We start from the raw sequence: 17,457 nt of genomic DNA, 5'->3' as shown, positions 1-17,457 counted from the left end.
GGCTGTGTCTCTGAGTTTCTTCGAGAAAAACAGGCAGTCTCTGAACTATATTCAGCTCATGCTTGAGCAAAGTGGTTTCCAAATGAGCTATACTTTAGATAATAATACTGTTGTCTGTCCCCTGTACCTAGAAAGCATAAGGGCAGATACTTCCAAGAAGTCCTCTGGATTCGCCAAGGAAAGGAGAACTTCAGTGTGTATAGTGAGGGTGTTTCTGGGGCCAGACCCTGAGAGGTGCAAAGTTTTCTTAGTACACTGGAATTTAAATTTATATCATTTCTGCCTTTTTTTTTCTGGCAGTTTATCTTTTAGGTGGACTGTATGCAAATCCAGGATATGTCCATCCATCTGTCCATCATCCATCCATCCATCCATCCATCTATCCTTGTGTTAATTAACCTATACATCCATTTATTTGCTTATTCACCCATCTTATTTATGTAAGCATCCATCCATCCATCCATCCATCCACTCAATCAACATATATTTATTAAGTGTCCCCTTTGGGACTGGTATTGTGCAGTGATAAGCAAAATATTTGCAGTCCCTGCCCTCATGGAGTTTACAGTTTAGCAAGGGAGACACTAAAAATTAAAATTAAATACAGGGAAGCAGATTTGGCCCAATATATAGGGCCTACCACATGGGAGGTCCACGGTTCAAACCCCGGGCCTCCTTGACCTGTGTGGAGCTGGCCCATGCACAGTGCTGATGTGTGCAAGGAGTCCCATGCCACGCAGGGGTGTCCCCTGCGTAGGGGAGTCCCACGCACAAGGAGTGTGCCCCGTAAGGAGAGCTGCTCAGCGCGAAAGAAAGTGCAGCCTGCCCAGGAATGGTGCCACACACACGGAGAGCTGACACAACAAGATGACGCAACAAAAAGAAACACAGATTCCTGGTGCCACTGATAAGGATAGAAGTGGTCACAGAAGAACACACAGTGAATGGACAGAGAACAGATAACTGGGGAAGGGAGAGAGAAGGGGAGAGAAATAAATAAAAAATAAATCTTAAAAAAAAATTAAATACAAATGAATATGTAATTCCCAACTTTGACAAGCCGTATGAAACAAAACACAGAGTTCTCAGAGATTAATAGTGGAGAGATGGTCTTTAGATTGTCAGCAAAGTCCTCTCTGAGTTCTGCTTTATGGTACTACTTTTCTCTTTTTTTCCTTAAACAAATCAAGGTGGATGAATATGGCACACAGCAGCCAATTGCCTTGCTGAAACTGCTGTTGGAAAAAGGATATTTATATGACCGTGGGAAGGAGCTGAACTGTAAAAACATTCGAGACCTTGGCTTTGTCGCTGCTATGGGAAAAGCCGGAGGAGGCCGCAATGAAGTGGACCCAAGATTTATTTCCCTGTTCAATGTCTTCAACATACCATTTCCTTCAGATGAGTCTTTGCACTTAATCTATTCCTCCATCTTGAAAGGCCATACCTCGGTAACCTGACTTGATTTTGATTGGATGCCTAAACTGAAAGGTCTTGGGTTAGGGAGAAATGTACACTGGGCTGACTTGCCACACAGTGCCTAGGACCCATGGAAATGTTTTAATTTATTTTCAATCATAAGAAAAAATGTAATCCAGCTTGGATTGTATTCATCTTTATACCAACAGTCATAAAATACAATTTTTAACTTTTTTTTTTTTGAGGAAGGGGTCCACAAAGGCCAAAGTGCTTCGGGTCCACGAATATCATGATATGGTCCTGAGTTACATATGCCACATTGAGTGACAGCAGAGAGACCACCAGAGGACTTGGGTTCTGGAGTCAGTCCCATTCTGCTCCTTCAACAGGCCCCTGAGCTCCCTTAGCCCAGTTCTGTTATCTGGAACAGCAAGATAATGACGACACCTGCCTCATTGGGTTTTGGGGAGCATGGAAGGAGAAAACGTGTGTAAGGAGTATGTAGCACAGTGCCAAGCACATGGCTGGAACTCACTAGATATTAGCTATGATTATTTATTGTTCTTTATAACTTACTTGGCTCCCATTCATTTAAATAATTACCTTCTGATTCTGGCATTTCCCTAATAAGCAGGCTTTGCAAATTCAGGTTTCAGGGCTTGGGCATGTAAGGTAAAGGTGCCTTGTGGCCAGGTGTGATGAGTGGGTACCTGGAGCCTTCATGCCCTGCCTTGAGGCAATGGCCCTCAAAGCTGTGAGGTCTACACTAGACAAATAAAACACAAATGCACACTGGTTTTGGGTTTTGGGTTCACATCATTTAGACTTGACAATGTGAAAATCCAGGTAAATTAAAACCCATCAGCTGACAAGCTTCTCTACTCTTTTAGTTTTTGTTCTTTTTTTTTTTTTTTAAATTGTGATAAAATACATGTAACATAAAATTTTCCATTTTAACCATTTTCTAATGTACAAGTCAGTGGTTTTCAGTATATTCACAATATTGTACAACCATCACCACTGGATAGTTCCAGAACATTTTCCTTGCTCCAAACAAAACTTCCCCTATTTCCCCTCCCTGCCAGCCCCTGATCACCACTAGTGTGTGTTCTGTCTCTGTAGATTTACCTATTCTGGATATTTTATACAGAATCCTACAATATGTGGTCTTTTGTGTCTGCCTTCTGTCACTCAAGATAATGTTTTCAAGGTTCGTCCATGCTGAAGCACGTATCAGTACTTCACTCCTTTTGGTGGCTGAATAATATTCCATTGTATGGATAGACCACATTGTGTCTGTCCATCTATTGATGGACATTTAGAGGACTCTCTTCACTTTCTAGGTGTTTCATGAAAGCATCATGGCTGTGACTGACAAATTGACAGATTGTACATTAGTACTTTACAAAAATATTGTTCAGGATCTGCCTCCAACCCCTTCAAAATTCCATTACATCTTTAACCTTCGAGATCTTTCACGGGTTTTTAATGGTCTTGTCCTCACTAACCCAGAGCGGTGAGTTGGCTTTGTCTGGCTAAAATATACCCCTAAGTATTATGGTTTCTCTAATTCTTTTAAGACAGGCGACTTCTGTCTTTTTATTTATATTAAATGAGAAGATGTTCGTTAAATGCTTTGCTTAAGGCCTGATGGCTTTGTAAGCCCTTAGGTTGAAAATGGGTAGAATTAGGAGCAGCAGATGTGTTGAAATCGAAGCAGGTATATCAAACCTCTCCAGTCGGACCTGCCTTGTGGACTTCTCATTTAGTTCCAATGTGAGAATTTTCCTGGGTGGAGCCTTTCATTCATACAACAGAATTGTTTCCACTTGCCAGTTGGTTATATTGTGTGTCTTTAGAAGACATAAGCACAGAGAACAAAAAGGAATCAAGCCTGGGTATAGAATTTTCTCCTTAAAACTAGACTCATTTATTTACATTAGTTATACATAATAGTTTAATATATGTAGATTTGCAAGTGTAGTAGGATTATGTATCTTCAAAATATGAATCAACAAAACATTGAAAAAATGAATTGAGAACTTTCCAGGTACCTAAACTTATACTCAAGAGCCCCTAGATGGGTTTGGGTAACAGTTAAGTAGAGGGCAGCTACAGGTGTTTAGGGTGGCATAAGAGCTCTTTGCCTGAACTCAGGGAAAGTTCCCGAATAAGAGGAAGCAGGGGCCTGAAGGAATTATTTGTTAGAACAAGGAGCTGCCAGCGGCCTGATGCTGATTTCAACTTTATATATTCTAGCAAGCAGGAGTAGTGTCAGGTATTTATTTTATGTCATTTATAGATAATGCTCTTTTTCTTCCCTGCAATAGAATGTTATGGACGATGATTTTAGAGCCTTTATATTACATTGTTCGCTTCTGGTGAGCTCTTAGGTTAGATTTCATTAATGCAAGGCTGGGGAAAGGAGGGGCTATGGAAGTGTTTGTCCTTTTCTGTACCCTGTGTATGCACCTGAAAAGAGTGGCATTGCATTTCTCTATAGGGCTTGGTTGCTGATTTTGCCCCTTTCATCATGTAGGTTTCAGACGGTGACCCAGATGGTGAGAGTCTGGAGGAACGAGTGTCTGAGAGTCTTCCATGACAGATTAATCAATAAAACCGACAAGAAGCTGGTGAGTATACCTAAATGGAACAGCAAATGCAGAACTCTAACCACTGAATTCCTCTCCAGGTGGAATAAACAAGTGTGAAACCTAACTCAAATGTGTTGTTAGAGGCTACTAATTGCAGAAAAATAGGCACTAACAAAAATAAACAGGTAAAGGAGGATGGATCACTAAGTCTCTTGTACTTAATTAAGTACATGGATTTGCCTCTTCTGGATATTTCATATAAATGAAATCATATGCTGTGTGGCCTTTTGTGCCTGGCTCCTTCTGCTCAGCACACCGTTTCCAAGGTTCATCCATAGTGCGGCACATTTCAGTACTTCATTCTTTTTTATGGCCAAATAATATTCCATTGTACGGAGAGACCACGTTTTGTTTATCCGTTCACCTTTTGACAGACAATTGGAAAAAAATTAGATGCAAATTACTTCAGATAATAAGAGCATATGTTCTTTTCCTAACAAGTTTTAGCAAACATATGTTGTTACACATTTAGACCAAGCGGTCTTATATTTTAAGGTACAAGACCACATCAGAAATTTGGTTGCAGAGCATTTTAACGATGACTTGGAGGTAGTGATGAGGAACCCTATACTGTTTGGAGACTTCCGGATGGCTCTGCACGAAGAGGAAGCGCGCATTTATGAAGACATTCAGGACTACGAGGCGGCCAAGGCTCTGTTTCAGGTGTGGGCGGGGCTCACCTTTTCGAAGGGCACCTTCCTCCTGGGTGTGGGGGCCAAGCGGGGACTGGGTGTTGGGAGGTGCCCGCGAGGTAGAAGCAAGTAGAGTACCTATGCTTCCGTCTCAGGGTTTGAAATATGGGCTGTGCCTGACCCAGGGACCCCCACCTCCAGGAGCGCCTCCAGATGATCCAGGCAGCTTGTTAAACGTCCTGGGGCCCATGCCTCTGAGGTTCACCTCATCGGGTATATGGAGGGTCCCAGGATTCTGACGCACAGATTTGGGAATCGCTAGTCTGATCTCCCTAATGCTCATTTTTATTTTTATTAATGAGCTGAGCCATGGAGTTTGTTTTGGCCTGCTGTTGACCAGTCAAAGGATAGCAGATGAAAACCTTCATTTTGAAAGCTAGAATAGTCTCATCAATCTAACTGATTTAGTTATTTCAGTTACTAGAGAGTTTCCAAAAAAGTCTGTACTCCATCCCTATCTCTCCTAGACAGAAGGAGAGAGTCTGCCTCCTAAGACACAGTGTTCCTTTTTTTTCTCTTTTACATTCAGGAAATTCTTGAAGAATATAATGAAAGCAACGCCAAAATGAACTTGGTCCTCTTTGATGATGCTTTGGAGCACTTAACCCGTGTGCACCGAATTATTCGAATGGACCATGGCCATGCTCTCCTGGTCGGGCTCGGGGGCTCCGGGAAGCAGGCTCTTGCAAGGCTGGCAGCTTTCACAGCTGGCTACGAGGTGAGCGTGTCTTCCCTCCCAGAAATACGTTATTAGGCCAGTTTCTGTAGTTGGTGAGTTATGGAAATATTAGACCAATCTATAGTGGATCATAACACGATGTTTACATAGAATATACAGTTGGATTTTTTTCTTTTTTGGCTTAACATTAGCACTTTAACTGAACACTCAAGCATCTAACTATTGTATTTTTTTTGGAACGGAGAATGTCAGATCAAGTTCAGAAGTTAAATGCAAGAAAATTTTGTAAGCTGTAACATGCATTCACATGGAAGAAGGCTTGGCCCAAACCTCAGTGGACCTGGTGTACGGTACTAGCAACCTGCATGCACCACCACAGCTCTGGGCCACTCTCAGACTCTTACAGAGAGCTCCCCACTTCCCACAGGTAACTCCCTCAAAGGACACTCTTGAATTGGAAGCATACCCTTTGCATGGAAACTTCATTTCGAAGAGGAGTCATCTTCATAACTCATACCCCTTTCGCCAGACCACTCTTTAATTCTTTGGTGTCTGATTTCATGCAGTGTTAGGGTCTTCCATTACTCTCACTTGATGCCTCCATTTCTGCAGAATACCGGACCCAGTACTGTTTTATGTACTCTCTGGGGGCATCTCGTATCTGTGCATGATCTTACCTTGCGGATCAAAGTCTGGGTTCAGCCCCAGCTCTTCCCAGACACCTCTTATGCCTACCTCAGACTCTTTGGACCAGTTGACTTTTGGAGGAGATTCTTCTTATAACTTTTTCTTTTAGGAGGTACCCGGGATTGAACCCAGGACCTCGTACATGGGAAGCAGGCATTCAACTACTGAGCTACATATGCTCTCCAAGATTCTTCTTACTGGGTTTTGGCAGTCCTTCTACTCCTAGCAAGCAGGAGGTGTTCTTTTGAACAAGCTTATCATCTTCTGTATGTTTTCTGGAATAGAATTTAATTCACTTTTGTTATCATCATCAAAGAATAATCACTATTGTTATGATCACTGGTTTCTCTATATAAATGTAATACATGCTCACTGCAGTAATTCAGGAAATGAAGAAATAGCTAAAGAAAATAAAGATCACCTGTAATCTCACCACTGTTAGTAGTAATGTTTTGGTGCATGTCCTTCTGGAATTTTTTCTATGAATATACATATTCATAGAATTATGAATATTATTAGAATTACGAGTATTATTTTCTATGAATATACATATTTATGTCTTACCAATAGTTGGTTAGTATTATATGTAACCGTTTTGTAATTTTTCAACTTAACACTGTATCATTGACATCTTTTCAAGTCAATAAATACACATTTAGAGCATCCTTTAAAAGACTGCACAGTACTCTATTGTATGATATACCAAACAGTACCTGTCTCTCTTTGTGGACTGTCAGTCAGCCTTTTCCTTGTTTTATTATAAACAGTGCTGTGATAAACATGTTCATTCCTGTATCTTTGTACATTGTTCGTTTTTTTCCCCTATAGAATCATTTTCTTTGGAAATAAGGAAATTGGTATGTCCTAGTCTTTTGTTTTCAAAGACTTTCGATATATAGCACTAAAGGTTGCAGTAGAAAGGCTGTAGCTAAACTCATGCTGGTACTTGCGTCCTTGAAAGGGAGGGAGAAAGGGCTTGGAAATAAGGACAAGGGGGAATGATAAAAGACTGTAATTTTACCTATAATTTAGTTAAAAATAGATTGAAGCAAATATGACAAAATGTTTTTTTAACCAATTGTTAATCATGGGTGGTGAGTACACAAGTACTATGTTATTCTCATACTTGTTTTTTTTTCCTAAATGCCTCAATTGACAACTGATCACCTTCACAACAAAGGATTACACTAATTTACACTAACACCAATGCCCATTTTCCTTATTCTCTTGATAATGTTGACACTGAGCATTATCATTCTGACATTGCCAATATGGTAGGCAAAAAATACTGTATTTCAGATTAGCATTTCTTCAGTTAATAGTGAAGCTTGAACATCTTTTTATACATTTGTTTGCCAGTTGTCTTTTCCCCTTTGTGAATTGTCTCTTTACATGCTTATTGATGTGTGGGGACTCTCTATAGTAAGAGCAATCCCAGTTAATTCATGGTTTCCCACTCATAGGACTTAAAAAAATATATTGGCTTTTTGTTTAATTTATTTCTTAAAAATGAAAAACTATTATGATATACTTTTCAATCTGATAAAATATGTAACTGAAATAATTTATTATTAAATATAGTTGTTACAACTGTTTTCTATGTTTTTTTGTGGATAAGAGGCTACCCTCTGGGTAAGCTGATTTTTCTCTGTTGATCAGTCCCGATAAATCAGATGCCTTTTCCTACCTGGTAATTGTTGTGCATCCTAGTCCGTCAGGAATTGGACTAGGATGTAGTGGGTTGTACCTGTGGCCTGGAAGTGTAGAGACAGTCGGTAGTGGGCTCAGAGTGAGTCGTTCATGGGCTCAGAGTGAGTCGTTCATGCACGGTGGTGCTAAGAGATATTCTAGGGGAAGTGAGACAGCTGCCCCTCAGGGAGGAGGAAGAGGGGTCTACAGGGGTCAGATAGAACCAGAGACCAAACTATATTTGACTGAAAGCCATTCTTGTGACCTTGAGTTTGTGCGTGTGTGTGTGAAAGTGCATATAAGTGTGACTGTGTGATTGCGTGTGTACATGCATGGGTGTAAAAATGCATGTGTGAAAATGCACGTGAAAGTCTGTGTGAGACAATTGCCAAAAGATAAAAACAACCCAAATGTCCATCAACCGATGAATAGATAAATTGTTGTGTGTACACATGATGGAATATTACACAGCTGTAAGAAGAGATGAAGTTGTGATGCATGTGACAACATGGATGAAGCTGGAGGACATTATGTTGAGTAACACATTAGATACGAAAGAATAAATATTGTATGGTTGTGCTATTATGAACTAAATATATTGTGTAAACTCATGGAGTTAATAATTAGAATATAGGTCATCAGAAAATAGAATGAGGGTAGAGAATGGAAAGCTGAGGGTTAGCTTATGCAGAACTGGTAAAAAGGACTGGTAAAGACTGGAAATAGTGAAAGCACATCATAGTGTTTGTGACTAGCAGAGCTACTATATGAGTATGACAGTGATAGAAAGGGAAAGTCTAAGGTCATGTTTATTACCAGAAGGAAAGCTAAAAAGTGTAATATGGGACCGTATAGCACATTAAAACCTCACGTGAAATACAAATATGGCTAATATTACATATATAAGACTTTTTAAAAAAAGCTTTATTTATTCCCCCCCCCCCCCACTGCTGCTTGCTTGCTGTCTGCTCTCTCTGTCCATTCACTGTGCGTTCTTCTGTGGTGTCTACTTGTCTACCTTTGTTGCATCATCTTGCTGCACCAGCTCTCCACGGGCATGGGCCATCAGCTCTTTGCGGATGTGCACCAGCTTGCCTTTAGGCCCTGGGACACGAGCCCATGGCCTCCCATATGGTAGACGGGAGCCCAGTTACGATTGAGCCACATCCACTTCCCCATATATAAGACTTTTTATAAATATATATCCAGAAAAACTAGTGACAAACAGAAGAGCAGCTCTGTTTGGCAGGGGAATCATAGAGAGATTGAGAGGTGATGAATTTTTTTGTGTGTTTTATTATTAGTGTTATTATTGGCGTAATGAAAATGCCCTAAGAATGATTAAAGTGCTGAATATGCAACTATGTGATTCTACCAGATACCATTGATTGTACACTTTGGAGGGATTTATGCTGTGTTCATATGTATTAGTAAAATAGATTTGTTTAAAAAAAAAAGTCTGTGTTTATGACCGGCAAGATGGTGGATCTGCTCATTTGTCTCTTCTTCTTCCTGGGGCTCAGCTGTGGATGGTCAGGCATCTCTCCCTGGGCCTTGTCTCCTTGAGCTTCTCTGAGCATCTTTGTCTTTCTGCAACTGTAGGCGAACATGGAGTCCTCTCTCTCATGTGGCCAGGTCAAAATGGCAGAGCTCCCTTTTCTGTGTGTCTTCTTTCTCTTTGTTTACATAAGGCTCCAGTAAAAGGGTGGAGACCCAACCTGAGTCCTGCCTCACTGTCATAGTCTAATCAAAAGCGATCTAATCAAGTGATCTAATCAAGGTTCTCTTAACTGAATTTAATGCAATCAAAGGGTCTCCCACCCATAGAAATGAATTAGTTCAAAAACAATCTTTTCTGGGAGTCACAGCAGAACTTCAAACTGCCACACCCAGTGCCTCATAATTCCTGCTCAGTACAGTCCTCTCACAGCAGTACTGTGCTCTGTGTCGTCAGGTGTTTGAGATCCTTCTGAGCCGGGGTTACTCCGAGAACAATTTCCGGGAGGATCTGAAGAACCTTTATCTGAAACTTGGGATCGAAAACAAAGTAATGATCTTCCTGTTCACGGATGCTCATGTGGCTGAGGAAGGTTTCCTGGAGCTCATCAACAATATGTTAACTTCAGGTACTGGGAAGGCTGGAAATGTGTTTGCTGGTACTCAAGTGCTCAGCTTTTTGAGGGAGGCCATCTGATAAGTGTTAACTTTTTTTTAAAACCTTTACTACCTTTAGATACTTCATGTGCACTTTGAAAATGTTTTCTTATTCCTCCCTCACAACTCCGTGTGCCTTAGGTCTGATAACCTTCGTTTTGCTGAGACTCCTGTGGTTTTCCCCTCTTTAGAATCTCTTGATTCCATCCACTTCTCCTTATCTATGGTAATAACATTAACAAAAATAGTTACAACTAATAGTTACTGAGCAACTGCCCTATGCCAAGACTGTTGTAAGAGCTTTCTGTGTATTGCTTAGTCTCCATGAAAACTTGATAAGGAAGATGCAATGGCATAAAAAAGCGATATTGGTGCTTCGTCATCCTGCCTGGCTTAGTCTTAAGCTTCCCTTTAAGCAACCATCCCAGCTAGCCCTGCCCCGGGCATAAGTGCAACTAGTAAGGAAAGGAGCCACCCCCAGCTTCTCCAAACTGTCCCTTCCACTTCTTCTCTGAAAGGCCCCTTGCCCTTTCGTATCACATCATTTCATAGCAAGGCCAGTATGGCGTGGATGATAAGAAGCTGCCCTCAGCTCTAAATGGCCCTTGCCACTTCTACTTTTCACACCATATAGCTTGAAACTTCCAATCCCTGTATCCATGGGAGAGTCCTACCCCTCCTCACAATAAAGGCTAGAGCCCGGGACCCCCATGTGCTCCTCCCCTACACCCCCTCGTTCACTGACTCTCACAGGAGTCTAGGATCAGTAAACCCAGCCGGCCCCTCTGCTGCCCTCATGCTCCCCTCACCCACTCTAGGGTCTTTTTTCTAACAAAGCTGTCTTGTCATGCTTTCTTGGCTGGCTGGCTATCTGTGTTTGCACCACATTGCCCAGAGAACTTTTATATAACATCCAAAACAGAGGATACTATTTCCATCCACATTTTACAGGTGAGGAAACTGAGGTACAGCAATAGTATATAATTTGCCCAAGAGCACTCAGATGGGAAGGAGCCAAGGGGAGATGAGAATCCAGGAGCTTCTGTGTCATTGTCACATTCACAACCACTCTGCTGTATCGTAATCTTGTCCATCTTTGGGGCCCTGCTAAAGTTCATGTGGCCTTTGCTTGATCAAATGACTTATAGGGACTCACTTCCTTTTCCATGGGTCCATTATGTTTATGGGCACTTGACTCTATTTGTTACTGTGTTACGCTGTTATTCACTGAATTTTTGCCCCAGCATTATATTGTGAAAAATTTCAAATATAACAGTTGGACTGAATGAATTTTACATTGAACGCCTGCATTCTGCCATTAATATTTTATTTTATTTTATTTTTTTTTAAATATTTATTTATTTATTTAATTTCCCCCCCTCCCCTGGTTGTCTGTTCTTGGTGTCTATTTGTTGCGTCTTGTTTCTTTGTCTGCTTTTTTGTTTCTTTGTCCGCTTCTGTTGTCGTCAGCGGCACGGGAAGTGTGGGCGGCGCCATTCCTGGGCAGGCTGCACTTTCTTTTTCACGCTGGGCGGCTTTTCCTCACGGGCGCACTCCTTGCGCGTGGGGCTACCCCACGCGGGGGACACCCTTGCGTGGCACGGCACTCCTTGCGCGCATCAGCACTGCGCATGGCCAGCTCCACACGGGTCGAGGAGGCCCGGGGTTTGAACCGCGGACCTCCCATATGGTAGACAGACGCCCTAACCACCGGGCCAAAGTCCGTTTCCCTGCCATTAATATTTTAAACATCCATCCTCCCTCCCTCCTTCCCTTCTTTGCTCTCATTTTTTATGCATTTTAAAGTATATTACAACATAGGTAAACTTCCCCCTGAATGCTTCAGCATGCATATATCATTAGCTAGATTCCAATATTTGTTTACAGTTCTTTTCTTTTGGCATGAAATTTATATACAATTAAATGCACACATTTTAAGTGTCTGTTTGCTGAGTTTCAGTCATTGAGTTTTATTTTTATTTATTTATTTTTAATTATTTATTTATTTTCAAAAATTACATTCAAAAAATATGAGGTCCCATTTAACCCCACCGCCCCCACCCCCCACTCCCCCCACAGCAACACTCGCTCCCATCATCGTGACACATCCACTGCACCTGGCAAGAACATCTCTGAGCATCACTGCACCCCATAGTCAATGATCCACATCATAGCCCACACTCTCCCACGCTCCATCCAGTGGGCCCTGGGGGGATCCACAATGTCCCGTAATTGTCTGTGAGTCATTGAGTTTTAAATCGTGTCTGTTCTGTTGGGTTGTCAGCTCTTGAGGGCAGGTACCATGCCATGCACTTGGATTTATTCCACAAGGGTTGCTCTTTGTCCTTCCTATGGACTTGAGGACTCAGCTGGAAATAAGACAGTTATAGCATCTGTCCTCCTCAAAGCCTGTAGTCCAGTGTGTGTGTGTATGTGTGTGTGTGAGAATAGGTCAAATTAACATCAACAGCAAAACCCTACAAAGATCTAGAGTGAATATGAATTCTGATAGGTACTGAATGAGAAGAACAGGGTGCAGTGAAGGAGAATAAAGGCAGGACCCATTTTTGCTTTGATACAGAAGCCTTCCTATGAAGAGACTTTAAGCTAAGACCTGAAAGTGTATAAATTTCCTGATTGCTGCTATAACAAATTACCACAAATTTTGTGGCTTGGAAACAACAGTTATTCCCTTGTAGTTCTGGAAGCCAGAAGCACAAAATGAATCTCGAGGGGCTAAAAGAAAAGTGTCTGCCAGGCTGTTTCTTCTGGAGGCTCCAGAGAGAATGTGCTGCTTGCTTCTTCCAAATTCTAGAGGCTGTCAGAATACCCTGGCTCCTTGACTCGCATCACCCCAATCTCTGCCTCCACTATCACGTTGCTATTTGCCTCACTGTAACTCCACCTTTTCCCTTCTATAAGGACCTTGTGATGACATCAGGCCCATCTGGATATCCAGACTAATCTTCCCATCTCAAGAGCCTTAACTTCACGACACCTGCAAAGTCTCTTTTACCTTGTAAAGCATGGGTTCTTAACCAGGGGTTCATGAGCTTGAATTGAAAATTTAAAAAAAAAAGCATTTTTCTTGTGGGGACGTGTTGGTGTGGGTGTGATATATTATATAATGCACAGTATAGTGTGGACTTAGTAAGGGGTCCTTGCAAAAAAATGTTAAGAACCTCTGTTATGGGGACAGTTACCAGACATTGTATGTCCTCCCATGGCCCACTGGGTGGAACATGGGAGAGTGTGGGCTGTGGTGTGGACCACTGACCATGAGGTGCAGCGGTGCTCAGAGATGTATTCACCAAGTGCCATGAATCTCTCCTGATGATGGAGGAGAATGTTGTTATGGGGGGAGGAGTGGTGTGAGGGGGGTGGGGGGTCTATGGGTACCTCATATTTTTTGAATGTAATATTAAAAAAATAAATAAAGGCAAAAAAAAAAAAAAAAGAACCTCTGTTATAAAGTAACATCTTCACAGGTTCTGGGGATTTGGATATTGGTATCTTTGAGGTCCATTATGCAGCCTGTCACAGGTGCATAGGAGCCAGGCAGGTGAACTGTGCTCGCAAGAGTGGTACAGGCACAGGGTTGGAAAGTGCCCAAGAACTGAGATGGGACAGACTGGCATGGTGGGGGTGTGGTGAGCTGGTGGGAGGGGCACAAAATAAGGTGCAGGGCCTTGTGGGGCATTTTTTTTTTTTTTCATTTTGCTAAATCTTTACTGTATGCAACCTTTTCGAGAGAACTCTGAACTCCTGAAGGCAGAAATTCCTCCTTGAATGAGGGTGGGTTGAGGGAGAGGGAATCAAGGACAACTCCCTGATTTTGGGTCTGTTCATTAAGATGAGGGAGACCAAATCTGGGATTGTGCCATTTTTGATGTGCTGAGTTTGCTACACTTACGAGAAATCCAAACGAGATGTCAGATGGGCACTGGGTAGGTGAGTCTGGTTCTAAACTTAGGAGTCTAGTGTGGAGGTGCCATTTTAGGAACCGCTGATATGTGGTGTGAAAACCATGGGGATGACTGGACCTGGCAAGGGTGAGAGTGTGAGAAGTGAAGACAGTGCAGGATGAATTCAGGCAGAAGAGGAGGAATGAGACCAAGAGACCAAGAGACCAATGAGAGCCAGAGACCAAGAAGGCAGGAGGGGAACCAGGAGCGAGTCCTTGTCATCTCTAGGTAGGAGGGGAACCAGGAGTGATTCCTTGTCATCTCTAGGTAGGGGAACCAGGAGGGAGCTCCTCTTCACCTGTAGGTAGGAGGGGAACCAGGAGTGAGCTCCTCTTTATCTCTTGCCATCTTGGAAAATGTGCTGAAGGTCCCCAAGACCACCCCCCCAGGTTCTGTGGTTTGTCAGGAGGACTCACAGGATCAGCATGTAATCATACTCACAGCTGTGATTTATTTATGTTAGTGAAAGGGTACCAAGTACTACCAGTGAAGGGAAAAGACATATGGGTGAAGTCTGGGGAAAACCAGGCACAAGCTTCCAGTTTTCTCCCAGTGGACCTATGACCAGATTTTGTCTAGGTTCTTGACTATGCTGCAGAAACTAATTTCAAGAGCATGTGGGGTTGGTTAGGCAGTAATTTATTAAGGTAGGGAGGGAAGAGAAATGGGAGAAAATAACAGATCCTAGGTCCCAGGTAGAGAGGAAGGGGCTGAAAAGTGATAAAGTGGGCTGATTTACAGACTACAGTTTCCCATTCTAGATTATAAATGCCCAGGTTTCACTTGCGTGGTAAGGAAAAATGGTGAGAGCAGGGCTCAGAAGGCAGGAACTGGCACACGGACTGGTACCAGGACAGGTACTGGGACAGGGTGAAGGCAAGAGAGCACAAAAGAGCAAGAAGTCTTTACACTTGCTTTTTAAACCATTAATTATTCCACCCCTTTGCTTCCTGCCTGGTTCACTGTTCTTCCCCTCTCTTTATCAGCCTCCATGGTTGCAAGTGACAGAAACTCAACTCAAACTGGCTTAAGTGAAGAAGAGAGATTATACTGACTGACAAAACTGAAGAGTTTAGGGACATGGTTGGATCCAGGGGCTCAAATGACACTATTAATTGGTCTCTTTCTTATTCTTGGCTTTACTTTTTTCCTCTCTTTTATTGGCATTCTTTTTTTTTTAATAATTTTTTTTTTATTAGAGAAGATATAGGTTTACAGAATAATCATGCAGAGAAGACAGAGTTCCCATAATATTCCCATTATTAACACTTTGCATTAGTGTGGTGCCTTTGTTACAACTGATAAAAGAATATATTACACTTGTACTATTATATTAACTATTGTTCAAAGTTTACATCAGGGTTCTCTTTCGTACAGTCTTACTGTTTAAAATTTTTTGTTCTAGTAACATATATACAACCTAAACATTTCCCTTTTAACCGCACTCAAATATGTAGTTCACTGGTGTTAATTACAGTCAGTGTTGTTGCTACCAATTATTTGCATTCTTGGGTTCTCCCGAAATAAAGGGCAAATGGCCCCTACAGCCTCCATTGCCACCTCCCTGCTTCTCAGCCTGGCTGAATGAGGAGTTGTGGCCAAGTCCCATGCAAGACCCTCATTGGCTGGCTCAGATCTCATGCCTATCCCTGAACCAATCACTGTGGTCAGGGTGGTGCAGCTATATATATGTATATTTAGTAACTTTATTTCAAATTCAAATAGATAATATTCAAATATTCAAATGAAAAAATGTTATAGAAGCATTACTTGTAAAAAGTTCTGTCTAGGCACTTTTATCCCATCTAATTCCCAATGGCTAACTCAGTTGTTCCTCAATTGTTCAGAAAGATACACAGAGGAACCCAGATTAGTTAAGTGACACAGCCAAGAGCTAGTTAAGTGACAAAAGCTCTCCTAGGCTGGTGCAGTTGTGAGAGAAGGCCGATGTGGTGTCATTGCCACCCAAACCAAAGGACTTAGAGTGAGCGAGAAGTGAGGCTCTATAGAGAAGAGGGATCTGTGGCAAGGAAGGAGGAATGGGGCAGCTGGGGAGCACAAAACAACAGAACTACACTTGGTTTTCCACCTGTCCTCCAAAGTTTAGCTCTAGTGCCACCCAGGCTCTTCCTCCTCCAAGAAACCTCCCCAGCCCGTGGCAGTCGCCTTTCTGCTAAATTCCTGGGGCACCTATGACCCAGGCTACTTACGTGAGATTTAGCACATGCTTCCTTGGGTTGTTATTAGACTTTTCACACATGTGCTGGCAAACTGGTAGGCAGGGATGTAAATGTCAGGCCTGTTCTTCTCTGTATCTGTTAACACTACTGCGGGTTTCAGGGTGTATTTGCTATAAAGACTAATCAGGTTCAGGCAACACTCACAGAATAACACTCCAAATGATCCAGGTGACTTGTTCTCCAAATCCGTCACACTTTGCTGCAGGGTTTCTCAACCTTGGCTCTACTGACATTTGGGTCTGGATAATTCTCTGCTGTGGGGGACCCTTGTGTGCTGTAGAATATTGAGCAGAATCCCTGGGCTCTACCCACTAGAGGCCAGTAGTAACCCCCACTCCAAGTTGTGACAATCAAAAATGTCTCTGAACATTGCCAAATGTCTCCGGGGGGACAAAATTATACACTGCTTCAGAGTTTAGATAAGGCAGATTTTCACACACAACACACACACACATATTGATGTTTACAATAATCCTTTAACATAACCGGGAGGCATTTATTATCCCCATTTCATGGATGAGGAGATTGAGGCACAAAGAGATTCACATGTGGCAAGTGAGCCTTAGGTCTGAGTAGACCCAAGCCCTGCTCTTTTGACTCAGCATCAAGTGTTCATTCAATGACACTGTGCTTCAGTCATTTCTGTTAGGCACTAGAGAGCTAATAACCCTGGAGACTTAAAAGAAAAAGTCATGTATCTTCATTTTCTAGGAATTGTACCAGCACTTTTCCCAGAAGAGGAAAAGGAGACTATCCTAAGTCAGATCGGATCAGAAGCTGCAAAGCAAGGGATTGGGTTGGCCAAGGAGTCGATGTGGCAGTACTTTGTGAACAAGAGTGCAAGTAACCTGCACATTGTCCTCGGCATGTCGCCAGGGGATACCCTGAGGACCCGGTGCAGAAATTTCCCAGGTATCTTTGAACTGAGCCCACAAATCCATTTTCTCCTCTAGCAGAGCCTGTGCGATGGGGAGGGAGGTTCCCCAGCAAAGCGAAACACAACCTGGTAATTAGGTTGAAACCTGCTTTTCCCTATGGTGCAGACAGTCTTCGCTCTGCTCTTCCTGAAGCTGATGAACTTTTTGTGTTCTGACATGGGGTTGATGTCCTTATGACATGAGGAAATGCTCGTGGTCCCATGTGCAAGGCCCGGAGTGAGTTCAGGATAGCTCTCTGCTTTTCCATCAACCTCCTAGAAAGCATAGTGCCTGTCTTTACAACAGGGGTTTTCAACCAGGGGCGATTTTGCCCCCACGTGGGTATTTGTCAATGCCTGGA

At 42.4% G+C, this 17,457-nt stretch overlaps 1 protein-coding gene across 1 annotated transcript in view; it reads left to right on the top strand.

Annotated features, from left to right (window-relative positions):
• The window catches only part of DNAH10 (dynein axonemal heavy chain 10), a 185,448-nt gene that overhangs the window by 124,220 nt on the left and 43,771 nt on the right, over window positions 1-17,457 (top strand). Inside the window, exons 47-53 of the mRNA XM_058281259.2 lie at window positions 1,191-1,451; window positions 2,763-2,935; window positions 3,959-4,052; window positions 4,569-4,736; window positions 5,295-5,483; window positions 9,775-9,946; window positions 16,891-17,091. Coding sequence (XP_058137242.1) covers window positions 1,191-1,451; window positions 2,763-2,935; window positions 3,959-4,052; window positions 4,569-4,736; window positions 5,295-5,483; window positions 9,775-9,946; window positions 16,891-17,091 — 1,258 coding nt within the window. The remainder of the gene's footprint in view (window positions 1-1,190; window positions 1,452-2,762; window positions 2,936-3,958; window positions 4,053-4,568; window positions 4,737-5,294; window positions 5,484-9,774; window positions 9,947-16,890; window positions 17,092-17,457) is intronic.

The sequence above is a fragment of the Dasypus novemcinctus genome, chromosome 19 (genome assembly GCF_030445035.2).
Source record: "Dasypus novemcinctus isolate mDasNov1 chromosome 19, mDasNov1.1.hap2, whole genome shotgun sequence".
NCBI lineage: Eukaryota > Metazoa > Chordata > Mammalia > Cingulata > Dasypodidae > Dasypus > Dasypus novemcinctus.
The sequence above is the reverse complement of the archived record's forward strand: the minus strand, read 5'-3'. Positions and strand labels throughout refer to the sequence as shown.